Source organism: Macrobrachium nipponense, chromosome 3 (genome assembly GCF_015104395.2).
Source record: "Macrobrachium nipponense isolate FS-2020 chromosome 3, ASM1510439v2, whole genome shotgun sequence".
Classification (NCBI taxonomy): domain Eukaryota; kingdom Metazoa; phylum Arthropoda; class Malacostraca; order Decapoda; family Palaemonidae; genus Macrobrachium; species Macrobrachium nipponense.
Window position 1 is genome coordinate 13,469,601 of NC_087202.1, and position 13,710 is coordinate 13,483,310.

Here is a 13,710-nt window from a genome sequence, read left to right on the forward strand (position 1 = left end):
ACAGAGGCTTGGATCCCTCCCTCGCTCTTACGACCAGGAGGCATTCCAGGGATGGACGAACACCAGTCTGTTCATCAAAAAGACTCAGATTCCTCCACCAAGAAGTGAGTCTTCCTATTGTTAAAGGACCGAGGGTTTGTATTACGTATCGGAACAAATGACAATTTGTCGAAAATTGCATTTTTCCTAACTATACAAACCTGAGGTCCTTTACATATAGTCCCCTCCTCATGCCACCCCTCACTCTGCGTATTTTGCATGGGCCAAAAGCAAAAGTGGTACGTTCTCCCTTGTTCGAAGCTTACGACCGTTCCAGCTGCCGCTAGCTACTTCCTATTGTTAAAGGACCTCAGGTTTGTATAGTTAGGAAAAATGCAATTTTCGACAAATTGTCATATTATAACAACAGGCGTAAAATATAACGATCCTTTACAGGTTCGTTACAGGATTGCAAAAGTCCGTACGAATCGTCTCGATCGACGGCAGCAACTATTCACTTCCGAGTGGGAATCTTTCTTTAGAAGTAAGTTGAGAGTTGTGTAGACTTTAGGGACGCCCTTTCATTCTTCTCTTCGATATGTTGAGGACGAAGAGGCGGCTTCTTCTCGGCTCCCTTATTTTCGATCCGGGATCGGTACCATTAAACGCCATCCTATGATATTGAATGGGGATGGATGTTTAGTCTCTTTTCCCCTTTTTCAATCGCTTAGGAAATGTAATAGAGGATTTATGACGTCCAGGGCAATAAGGGGACGTCCAGGGACGACAATGACGCTGATCGCCCCATGTTGGCCTTCAGAATCCTGGATTCACAGAGGTCACATACTTCCTAGTTCACTTTCCAAGGACCTTTTCCGAGAGAGTCGGTCTACTCTAACTCGAAAAGTACCTATAACCTCTCCGCTCTGAGTCTGACTACGTTCAGACTACGAGATGTTTGACAAGAATAAGATTACCGTCTTCCATTTCCGTCTGAAGAATGGGATAAGCTGGCAGTCACAACTATTAAAGAATATGCAAAATATGTTGTTGACGGCCTTTGGGCTCAGAGATTTGCGTCTGTCAAACAACAAAGCCCTTCACGATCTTTGAGTTCTGTGGAATCTCGAAACTCGCTCACCATCTACTTTTTGTCTCACCTGTTTTTCTCGGAGTCAGACACTCGTGCGAGATCAGGCGACATATAGTAGCCCTGAGTTTCTTGTTGACGAAGTCGGTTGCGTTTATACACCCCCGATGATCGTGTAACATGAGACCAGGTTGGACTGTCAGGCATTCTTCCTTCGGGACTGAATCGCCTTTTTGCTCCTCGCTCCTTTCTCCTGGCACCAGAAGCTCGAGTCAGGAGTTGATTCGCTGACGACGTTGGGTTGCGTTGATACACCCCCAAGGTTTGCTTAGATTGAATCGCCCAGGCAGTCCAGACACTCATCCTTCAGCGAAGAATAGTGCCTTATGGTCTTCAGGGTACAGCACCTTGCTGTCCTTGATTCGTCTGACTGGTCAACTGGTCGGTCACCTGACTTTAGTACAGACGGACTGACTGTGCATGTCCAGATCGAAGCTTTCAATATGGAACTTAGACGTAGTCTGAAGTTCTTGATGTTAAAGCATTCGAACCTCTCCTACCTGTTAACTTCTTGCATGTGATCAGGAAGGCCTTCTTCTAACCACCCTAGATACGACAAAGAGGGTTAGTGAAATTTTTTATAACACCTAAATTTTAGCCATCGTCACAATTTTGGCTTAGAGAACACAATAAGGCGGTGTGCTCTCTAAGCCTTCCGTTGTGGCCTAAGAATGGAAACCCGTTTTGTCTTGGGCCAGGAAGCTTGGAAGCAAGGATGGCACAAGTTAGTGGGCAGGAGCCAGAGAGAGTCCTGTGCCCTGTCGGGTCTCTCAAGTTTTATCTACATAAAACTCAAGAAAGTCGAAGTCATTCGGGCAATCTGCAGTGTTCCGAAAAAGACCAGACTTGCCCATATCGAAGAACACCCTGGCTTTAGTGTTAAGGAGTTCTTTCAAAAATGCTCCTTCATTGTGTTGCACAAAGATTTGAAATCTTTTTATCTGAATGCTCACGAGGTGAGGGCGCGGCCTCGAAGCATTTCAACAGAGCATGGCACTCAGCAACATCCTGAGTACCATGTTTTAGCGAAGCAACTCTGTGTTCACTTCACACTCCCTGCGAGATGTGAAGATGGGCTATGAGATCTGCTGCTCGCTAGGGCCATACGTGTCTGCAGACACAATCTTGGGGGCAAGAAGTACCACTCATCCTATCCTGTAGAAAATGGTTAGGAAGAGCTCTTAATTTAGTTGATGAGTCGCCGACAACGCGACTTCTTAACTCTTAAGCCTTAGTTAAACACCTTAACTTTGGCTAGGTTGGTCAGGTGGTGATATATATATATATATATATATATTTATTTTACTTCTTAGCCCTCATGGTATGGTCAATATGGTCTAGTCACGTCGTGGTCTCGCCCCCTGTTTGAACAGATCAGCTGGAGTGCACTAGATATACAAGTCCAGCTTATAGGTCTCTACCATCGCTGGCAACTCTAGTAGCACAAGCAGACTTACGTGGCAGTAACCACGAAAGTCAGCTATGCTAACTAGGTGGAACCAAGATGTAAATCATCTGCATGCATTTGTTTCCTTAAATCCTTCTATTCTGTCCCTTCCACCTCCAAAGGTGGGATTCAGCTATATATATATCTGACAGGTAAGTTTCATGAACAAAATGATATTGTTATGATACAATAAAGTTTGTTCATACTTACCTGGCAAGATATATAGTAATCAGTACCCACCTCCCCTCAGGGGACAGTGGAAATAAAAATTATGAATAGAAAATGGGAATGGTTCCTGATACCCGCCTCCCAGCGGCGGGAATGGGTACTAACCACCTGGCCGACCACTGCGTGTGTCGGAAGTTTTTAAAATTCTGTCGGACTTCAGAAAATACAGCTATATATATATCTGCCAGGTAAGTATGAACAAACTTTATTGTATCATAACAATATCATTTTCCCTTACATACAAACCGAAAGGTCTTTACATTTACAACCCACCTCAGCCACCCTTCATTCTGGTATTTGGGCTAAAAGTCAAATTTGAGTGAAGACCAATGAGTAAGTGGGGTTTTCCACTACCGTCGGTAGTTAACAACCTTGTTTGAAAGTTAATAGCCGTTCTGACTCACATCCACAAGCTGAATCCCTAGGTAAGACCTTCAGGTTTGTATGTTGGGAAAATTATAAATTATTTTAAAATTTGCTATTTTATCATAGGAAAGACTGAAAGAAATATTTAAGAGAATACTTTAAATTTTCTTTGTATTTTGCATATACATATTTTATAGGCTTATTTATGATACCTCTTAGTATCAGTATTTTTCATTTATCCTTTACAGATAGGCTTTCAAAAAATTTATTTATGCTAATTGATAACAAATCAAATAAAATTTTATGTTAACTAAATATTACACACACACATGCACTCACACACGCACGTATTTAGTGTAAAAAAAATTCAGATTTCATAATGTTAATACGTACTACAATAATGAAGTTGGATTTCAGCCGGGAAATCAATCTTCGGTGTGCTTACTTTTTCTTACTAAACTGACTGTGGGATCAGACTAGCAAAGAAGATGTCTCATTAATTCTTCATTTGTTTTTTCATTGACAATTTTCATGAGAATGATTCGTGAAAATTTCAACTCCTTGTTCCTTGCTTCTTGTGCTTCTTCACATAACAGTCCAATAGGTAAACTGCAATGCCGTATATATGACAGGTGCTCCACGAACAAGAAGACGATGCAGACTGAGGCATTTAATACTTGCTTGTTTTTAAAATCCTTTGGGCATTATAATCTAACAATTCTGGAAAGTTGATCTTGGCTGAGAAGCCGGAAATTTTCCATTTTTATACGCAGTTTCATTAATTTTTTAGCTGTGTGGTCAATAAAACAGTCAAGTTCCTTATTCTCAACTCCATATGATAGAGTATCAGATAAATAGTGGTTGGTTACAGCCATTATTTTCTAATCAATTTCATAGCAACAAGAAAACAAAGGAGAATATGACAGTTACTTACGTGTATGTTGTTTACTTATGTAATACAAATTGGGTGATAGTTTTTCATGGGTATTGATGTTCTGAGTTTACAGCTGCAGATGAAATTTATGTAATCTGATTGCATGGTGTTCAATACTCCCGATCTTCATTGTTTCATTGTGTGCTCTGTTTTGCAAAAATTTCTGCACCTTTGAAAAGAAAAAATATTCTATACTTACAAAAATGTTAAATAAACCATACCTAGGAAAATAATTATTTAGTCAATGGATATCATATTCAGATTTTTAATTAAATCCCCAAACCTATTAGATTATCATGACTGTGTCCTACTTTCTATGGAAGCACGAATGCTACAGAAATAACCCGCCACATGTTACGTGGGAAATGAAGTGTGTGCGCCAAGAAAGCAAGCACTTATTTTTGGCAATATCTGCTGACCAACTGATGAGTTGTTTGAACCTGATACTGAGTAGTACTAGTTACAATCTAGAACTATTTGATAATACAAAGACACTATGAAAATGTTGAATTTCTAAACTTAATTTTTTTTTTAATTATGTCTAGCCTCAGGCCCACTAAGCTCTCCCTCAGATCCATACCAGTTACATTTAAGTAATTTGGCATCGCGTAAATTTTGTAGATATTGCAGAATATAAGAGATCGTTCAGGATTACAAGTCATTACTATGCTATAAGTAAAAATTCATTAACCTCAAGTCATTGTAATGCTGTATATATAAAAATTCTTATACAATGCATAAAACTAGCACAGTTCCAAGTTATTGTTCTTTTATATGTGATGGGTATTGTATATTAAAACATAACCAATCATGTAAACGCTGTATTGTGTAATTCAGGTGTACATTATGTGTTGTATAATTCAGATACTGGTAAAAGATGGGCACCGTGTTACTCCGTAACTTTACTGTGAACAGCAGGAAAGTTTTAGCGCAGAATTCTCAGCAGTGCCATACAGGAGCAGCATCCACATCTGAAATCCTTCAGGGATCATGGTTTTCACCGAATCAGCATCTTCACCATGATCAAAACCAAGGTCAGTATGCTTAATTATTTTTAGTCTTATGCTTTAGTAGTTGTGTGAATTATTGTTTGTGGTGGGTTACTATTACTGTACTGTTTTTATTGGTACCATATAATTGTATTGTTAATTCATTCCTATATTTCATGGCAGAACAGTAGTCAGTTACTGTTTTCTATGGAGACTGTCCCTCCTAAAACTTGGAATGCCAGTTGAACTTGCATTATAGATATATTACATTACAAAATGTTCTAAAGAGTTTTTAACACCTATATATCCTCCTTTAAGATATCAACAGTATTCCAAAGCTTCCTTATATGTACAGGCAGTCCCCAGGTTACGACAGGGGTTCCGTTCTTGAGACTCGTCGTAAGCCGTAAATTGTTGTAAGCCGGAACATCGTCAAAAATCCTAAGAAAACCTTACTTTTAATGCTTTGGGTGCATTGAAAACTATGTAAACTCCATTCTTATTGCATTTTTCATTAAAACAAAAAAACTTCAAATATTGATTATTTTGCATTTTTGGTGTCATATTTCATCTCCCAGATCAGTGTTGTAGGCGTCGTAACCCTGGAACATGCATCGTAACCCTGGAAATAATTTCTGATGAATATCATTGAAAAGCGCCTTACCCTTGGAATGTCGTAAGCCAAGACCGTCGTAACCCGGGGACTGCCTGTAAATATATATGAGCACTAGTGTTTTATGAATTAGTTACTCTTTTGAGAATAGATTTCTATGTCTTGGAAAGAGAATCATGTGTACTTAAAGTAATAGGTGTATATGAAGTGTGATGAATATCATAAGATCCTATGGATTGTTTGAGTCCAAAAACCACATGCTACAAAAGTATTCTGCATAATTGTTTGTGGAATACTGGAGAGTTACACTTCTTTCAAATTTATACAGTAATTAGGAAAAAATTTCCAACTTAAATTTTCCAGTTTATATTTTATACATCAGAATTATTTTAGTGTAATTCTTCTTCTATTCTGTGCTGTGTAGACGGCCTCCAGTATGAAGATTATATGTAATGAGACTAATAACATTTTTATCCAGTACAAAAATATTGTCTATCCATAGACTAATTACACTTTAACATCCATATTAAAATTGTACTTGCAGCGACCGAGGTTTTGTTGGAGGTTAATCAGCTTGATTTTTGTGTTTGAGAGATTACATTGTAATCATTTCTTTTCCAGGCCCATTTTTGTCATCTACAATACCCTTGGATGAGACTCCTCCTAAGAAAGCCAAAGTTGTGATATGTGGTGGAGGAATGGTCGGCACATCAGTACTGTATCATTTGGCAGAGTTAGGTTGGGGAAAAGATGCAGTTATGCTTGAACAAGGAAGGTATAAGCAATTCAATTTATTTACATGTGTTTCCTTTGCTTCAATACAAAATTTTTATATCACTACAAATTGGTCATTTTTTTGTAACTAACCTCTCTTAAGATCAATTACATTTTACAGTAAATAGTATCAATAGCATTACTGTAATGCCATTTATATATATATTTTTTGTTTCAGGATTGGTGGACCATCTGCATGGAGAGGCTCAGGCTTCTTGGGAGGCGTTAAACTAATGAGATCTGAAATCCGAAACATAATTAAGGACAACAAACGGTTTGAGCCAAGGCAACTTGCGGAAGCAGGATATGACACAGGATGGAAACAGTGTGGCTCTTTGCATTTAGCTCGAACCCGTGACAGATTGACTCATTTTAGGAAAATGAAAGCTATTGCTGAGTAAGTGTTTACAGTTCCTTTTTGTTTTGCTTAATTGTTATTTGTCTTAATAGACTACTGGACCCAAAGTTATAGCAGTACAGTGCAATAAGTAAACATTTGTTGTATGAATACTAAAATAATTATCATATGAAGTGTGTCCCATACCCTTTCCATCTCAGTCTACAGACTGCTGCAGATAGGATGATAAGGAGTCTCTCTTATTGGTGATCCTATGGAATTTTTCATTTGTTCTTTGGCATTTTGGAAGAGATGTTCTTGCTCTCATATTTTCTGAAAGTTAGTTGGGTTTGCAAGTTTTTCTTCAGTGAGGAGGAAGGGAAACATCGCTGCACTACCTAAGGGACTAAGTCTGTCTTTATAGTCCTCAGAATATATGCCTACTATTTCCATTACCCCTGTTTTATATAAGAATTTTGAGAATCTGCACTTTGAGTACCTTTGTAGATTTGTTGAAGATAGTAACCCACTACCAGAATTACAATTTGAATTTTGTGATGCACTCTTGACAATTTGTACTGTCTTGCAGAGTGATCTTGACAAGGGTGCAGAGGCATGCATGGTCTGTTTGGATTATAGTGCAGCCTTTGTCAGTGTGATTCATAAAGCACTTATGTACAAGCTAAGATTATGTATTAGGAATTGGTGCTTTGATTTTGATGGGCAGAACCCAAAGGATCTATGTTAATGGCCACTGTAGCAGCTTTAGTGGTGTCCTTTAGGTGTTCCTCAGGGTAATGTTCTTGGAGCTTTGTTATTTATTATCTAATGATAGTGACATGTGGCAAGGTCTGGAGAATAAATGTATTGCATACGCCAATGATACTACTCATCTAGCTGTTGTTCCTTTATACAGAATCCTTTAATAGAGGTCTGGCCTGTATTCATGAGTAGAGTAGTTCTGGGAAATGAAGCTTAACCCTTCTAAAGCTCAAAATACATATGATAGTCAGTCCAGATCACTTTTGCCTTTGCATCGTGTTACATATAAATGATATGGTTTTAAATGTGCAAATTTTAAGATTTTAGGAGTGAACTTTTGATAAACTGACTGTTTCTCAGTAGTTGTTGGTATCCTGCAAAAATGTTTTTGAATGTTTCAATGATGAAGCTCTTATGTCTATGTTTTTGTTTGGCGTACTGTTCTCCAGTGTGGTCCTTGGAAGCTGACTATCATCTCAAACTCTTCGATAGAGTAATGTCATCAGTCAAGCTTATTTTGCCAACTTGTGGGATGGACATGAGGCAAGTTCATTATGATTTTTCATAAAATGTACTACAACAGGCCTCCTCTGCACTCGTCTTTACCCAACCCAGTTGGAGGTTTCTGCAAACAGTGTTGTTTTCTAGGATCAAGTCTAGTACTACTCAGTTTGCTGAAAGTTTTATTATTGCTACAACAAAAATGTGGAATAGTTTGCCGAGTGCAGTTGTGGAATCTTCTAATCTCCAAATGTTTCAGCAAGGAGCAAAATCATTCCCGCTCTCTGCTTTTGTGTCCTGAGTTCATATGTGTGTTTTATTTTCTATTTCCTCATATTTCATTATCTAACACCTTTGCCTATAAATTGCCTCTCTCTTCTGCAGGCTGATTTCCCTTTAGAGCCACTTTTGATGTATAGTCTGTTGACTCTGTCCATAATGGTTTTAGGTTGAAGGTTTAAAGAAAGATTAGATTCTTATAGAATTTGCCAAAATTCTGTAGGTTACTACAATATATCTTGTTTTATATTTTAGAGCTCGAGGAACAGAATGTTATATACTGAGGCCTAAGGAAGTTGAGAAAAAGTGTAATATTTTGAGTACATCTGATCTTGTTGGAGCTTTTTGGGTCCCAAAGGATGGAGTCTGTGATCCACACAAATTTGGATATTCTCTTCTAAAACTGGCAAGAGAAAAAGGCAAGATATGATACCTAGTTTGTTGTGTTGTTAATATTTGTTAAATGCATTTTTTAGATTATGGTTTACCATTGCATCTTTTCAATTCAGTTGGTATCCGAAATTGGCACTAAAGAATTAGCTTTAAGAATTAGGTATCATCAATATAAAGATATTTAATGTTTTTTCCAGCAAGGAACAAACTTTGGGACTTTGTTTGGTATTAAAATATCTTGCAAGTGTATTGAATGGACTCTGACTGCATACACTATTTTGAAATGTCAGTTAAATTGACTTTTCACTTCACTTTTGAAGTGTTACTTTTATTACTTTGGCTTCACTTGTGTGCCATATTTGTGATTTTGGAAATTTTCTCTGCTAAAATTGTAATTGCTGTACATGCTCTTGATTATTTCTTGTAATTAGTTATTGAATATAAAAGTTATTTTTGTCTTTTCTCTTAACAGGAGGCCAAGTGGTTGAAAACTGTCCTGTAACCAGGATAATTGTTCATGACTCACGGGCTGTTGCTGTTGAAACAAATAAGGGGATTATTGAGTGTGACTATGTGGTAAATGCTGGAGGTCTTTGGGCAAGAAAAATGGGACAGATGACTGAACCATATGTCCGAGTCCCAGTTCACCCAGCAGAACATTATTTTCTCTATACTTATCCCTTAGATGGTGTTGATCCCTTGATGCCAGGTAAGGAAAGGTGTCTTGGAGCACTGTTTTTCATTAATCTACCACTGGTGGATGTCTCTGCAAAAATATCAGAAGCTTTGCTTTTGTGGAATTTATTTGTAGGTTCCCAACCATTTCTCCAAAGTACATGCAGCACTGCAGAGAGAAAGTTAAGCAAAATTCATATATCATTAGCTCACCATTATGGTACTTTTTTAAAATCATGAATATAATTTTTTTCATTGCTCACCCATTAATCAGTTCTCTAGGTCTTAGATCCTGAAATACAAAGACCCAGCTGTGCATGCCCTCGGATCAGTGGCCACACACATCCATTACTTGTCATTCTTCCATGCAACTTGGATGAATCGACTCATATGCAAAGTAGCTTATCGGTATTAATCATATGAATAAGTGACGAGCTTGAGATTTTTTCGTTGTGTGTTGTGCCACTCATTTATTCATATGATTAATACTGCTTCTTCTTAATAATGGTAGTTTGTTGTGTTTTGTGTAGTTTTGAAGGGCTATATGATACATGTATGTCTACTGCTCACACTGAAAAGAATATAAAGAATGTGTAGGTAATAATAAACTAATGTTCGTACAACAAACAAAGTACATAATTTAATTAGTGTACAAGGATAAAGGATAAAGGGATTGCAATCCTTAGGACTAACTGAACATGGTAACTTAATGACAAGTGGCTGTTCTCTAGTTGTGCTCCATTCTTTGCTTTTTTTTCATGCAGGTTAGGGGTGCAACAGCCAAAATATAGAACACTATTTCTACCTTCATTGTGACCTGCCATCATACCACAACATAAAGTCCTTTTTGCTTGTTACAACTGTAAATACTTATGTCTGATGACATATGAGCTAGGATTGTCTCTTAACTGCAGAATGTTCATTTGGAAGAAGTAATGTCTCTTTTTCTAACGAGAATAACTCCATCTTTTTTAACAGTTACGAACAAGTGATGTCAAATTAAAATAGAAGTGAAAATGTTATTCTAGTTTTTATTTTAGAAGTTTGCATTTTCTTCAGTGAGGATCTTTATTCTTTATTGTTTTTGTTATTCATAATTTAAGACATTGAAGGCTGTATTATGACCCCTGTAAATATATATCACTTGGCAAAATGGTAGGTTTTTGCCAATTACTCATACATTTATTACGTGCGAAGTCCTACGAACATAAACTTCCCTTTCAACCATTTTATCCATTTCAGAAGTAAAAGAAATCCTGAACTGCCAGACAGACAATAAGACAATGGCATTTAGTGGCCTGTGCTTGTAGTATATACTTGACTCAGAACTTAGATATGTAAATTGCCTATAAGAACAGATTTGCCCATGGGGAGTCTCCGGTTAACGGTGTTGCAGTTTTATGGCGCTTGGCTAACAATGACGTTAACCAGGTTTTCGGCACCTGTAGGCATTTTATCGGCACCGATAAACCACTTAATGGCACTGTTAACTGGTTAATGGCACCATTAAATGGATCACAGGCATTCTCAGCATCGTAAAAGTCATTTATCCAGTTAAATGTGATTTTTGGTTACTGGTGCTCGGCCAATAAATGAACCCCGGCTATTAACCCGGGACTACCTAGTAATATTTTGTATGTTACACTAAAATAACTATTGATTTTAAAATCTAGATTTTTGCGCCATAAATTAACATCCGTATCATCACTTCAGAACTTTATTTCTCTCTCCCACTCAGCAATTCGAGATCCTGATGGCAACTTTTACATTAGAGAATTCAATGGTGGATTCTTAGCTGGTGGTTTTGAAAAGTGGGCCAAACCTACATTTGAAAGAGACAACTTTCCAGGTATGGTATTGCTCTTGCATTTCTGTAGTTAAATTCTAACTGTAAACTAACTGTATATATTAGTATTAATAGGGAAAGGGTACTACAGTGGACCCTCCGTATTCGCGTTCTTCGGATTTGCGGACTCACACATTCGCTGATTTCTCTCGGGAACATTTCCCCGCATTATTCGCGGAAAATTTGCAAATTCACGGTATTTTTCTATAAGAAATATCCACAAATTCCTGGGTTTTTTTATCAATTTCATCATAAAATGCACTTTTTGTGACAAAACAATTAAAAAAACCAAGTATGAAAATTTTTAGTGGGTTTTTCTTGAGTTTTAACTAACAAAATAGGCTGTTATTAGCATTTTTATAGGGGTTCCAAACATTCGCTGGTTCTAACTATTCACGGGGGCGTCTGGTACGCATCCCCCGCGAATACAGGGGGACCACTGTATTCGTTAATTACAGTGTTGATATCTCTGCAAATTATAATAGTACAAGGATGCGTAATTTTGTACAAGGATGCGTAATTTTGTAAACTATGAACTGAAATGAAAGTTGTTCAAAAGATAGCACTAGCACATATATATTAATTTATATATACTGACTTGAAGTGATGTACATACATTAAACCCCCAGGATTCGCGGGCTCGCAGTTCATAGACTCACTGATTTCCGGATTCTCTATGGAACATATATATACACATTATTTGCAGAAAATTTGCCTATTTGCCGTATTTTTCACAGAAATATTCACTAATTACTATTTTCATATAATTTTCATGACTAAATGTACTTTTTGTGATAAAACTACTAAAATGCTCAGGTATAAGCATTTTTAAAGTTTTTTTTTTTGTGTTTGAACTATCAAAATAGACAGTTCTACGCATTTTTAGAGGGCTTTTATGTATTCATGGTTTTTAGCTATTCTTGGGGACTGTGATACACATCCCCCGCGAATACAGGACGTTTATTGTATAAGTCAAAATTGAAGTAAAATATCAAGATAATGAAGTAAATGATAAAAGATATAGGGAAGAAAGTGAATGAATGTTTGCAAGAAAGGATCCATGGCCTTCCTAGCTGGCCCACCAATACAAGAGTAGACATCAACTAATCACTTCAGTTTTGTTTGTATAGTCTTCATATGATAATAGGACAGTTATGGTTACAACTTTCTTGAAATAATTTCTTTATAGGTGTAAAATAGCTTTGCAGAATAATTTGGGTTTGTTTTTACTAAGCTTATGCATTTATTTAATGTGTTCATAGGTTATCTGTGAATTAAAATTGTTCATCATCAAACAGATTCAGTAGTAAAAACAACTAGGTCAAAAAATAAGAGCTTTCCATGTTACAGAAGACTGAACTTCATGTAAAATTGATTATAGCATGTCTTCATGTTTTAATTTTTATATTATTTAGGGTGAATCTTACATACTTTTAATGTTAGTGTACATCTTCGTGGCATTAGGTGCAATTGACATTCCAAATACTCAAAAGAATAAGGCTTGGTAGACCCAGATGGACTGTCTTTGTAATCTAGTATGTACTATTGGCATCCCGTGATGTCCTTGCTGGCATTTATTGCCTCACCGTCTTCATCCATGGATTTACAGTTTTATACCATCCCAGTTCCTCCTTTGACTTGACAGTTTTTCATCCTTGATTGGGTTGATTCTCCTTTGGTTTTCAAGTGATACATAGTTCCACTTTCTCTCCTGTTACACCCTGCTGTGAATCCACATCTGGTGACTACTTACCAGAAGGATCACACTACCAGAAGGATCACACAACAGGCGGGAGTGTTTAGAAGCTTTTCCCTTTTGTAAAAACTTTTAGTTCTGTTGGTTAAATGGATGTTTCGTTGGCAGAACTAACTTTCTATCCTCTAACAATGTGGTAGTCAGTGAACTTTAACAGTAGGTAAGATTCTTCCCACATAATAAGAATTTTAATCATGAACTTAATTATTTGGATACTTACCTACTGATAAGAATATAAACATTTCAGTGCCACCTGGTGGGAAACAGTCCATCCGGGTCAGGCAAGCATTATTCTTTTGTTTATTTTGAATCCCAATCACACTTAACCCTTTCATGTCCAACTGACGTAATAGTACGTAAAAATATTCTATCCCCTAACTATCCAACTGACGTAGCGGTACGGAAAATTTGCCGAAATTTTTCGTGCGTGTGGTAGGGGCTTTTTTTTTTTTTTTTTTTCGGACAAGTAGTGATTTCCATAGGCTAGATCATACCTTGGACCGTGTATCTCAGGTATCAATACGCCAGCAAAGTAGTTTCTGTACTGCGCATGCTCAAATCCCTGTACTGCGCTCTGTTTCGTACCCTCTTTTCTATCAATTTTTTCACCGGCTGGACTTATTTGTTTTCCATTGGTTTATATGTCGATATTTAGAGAATTTTATTGGCTTTCTCATAAAA

At 37.1% G+C, this 13,710-nt stretch overlaps 1 protein-coding gene across 1 annotated transcript in view; it reads left to right on the forward strand.

Annotated features, from left to right (window-relative positions):
• Positions 1-13,710, forward strand: part of LOC135221627 (pyruvate dehydrogenase phosphatase regulatory subunit, mitochondrial-like) — a 128,107-nt gene that overhangs the window by 26,888 nt on the left and 87,509 nt on the right. The window contains exons 2-7 of the mRNA XM_064259294.1: positions 4,969-5,138; positions 6,328-6,481; positions 6,659-6,877; positions 8,615-8,778; positions 9,225-9,461; positions 11,166-11,276. Coding sequence (XP_064115364.1) covers positions 4,982-5,138; positions 6,328-6,481; positions 6,659-6,877; positions 8,615-8,778; positions 9,225-9,461; positions 11,166-11,276 — 1,042 coding nt within the window. The 5' untranslated portion in view covers positions 4,969-4,981. The remainder of the gene's footprint in view (positions 1-4,968; positions 5,139-6,327; positions 6,482-6,658; positions 6,878-8,614; positions 8,779-9,224; positions 9,462-11,165; positions 11,277-13,710) is intronic.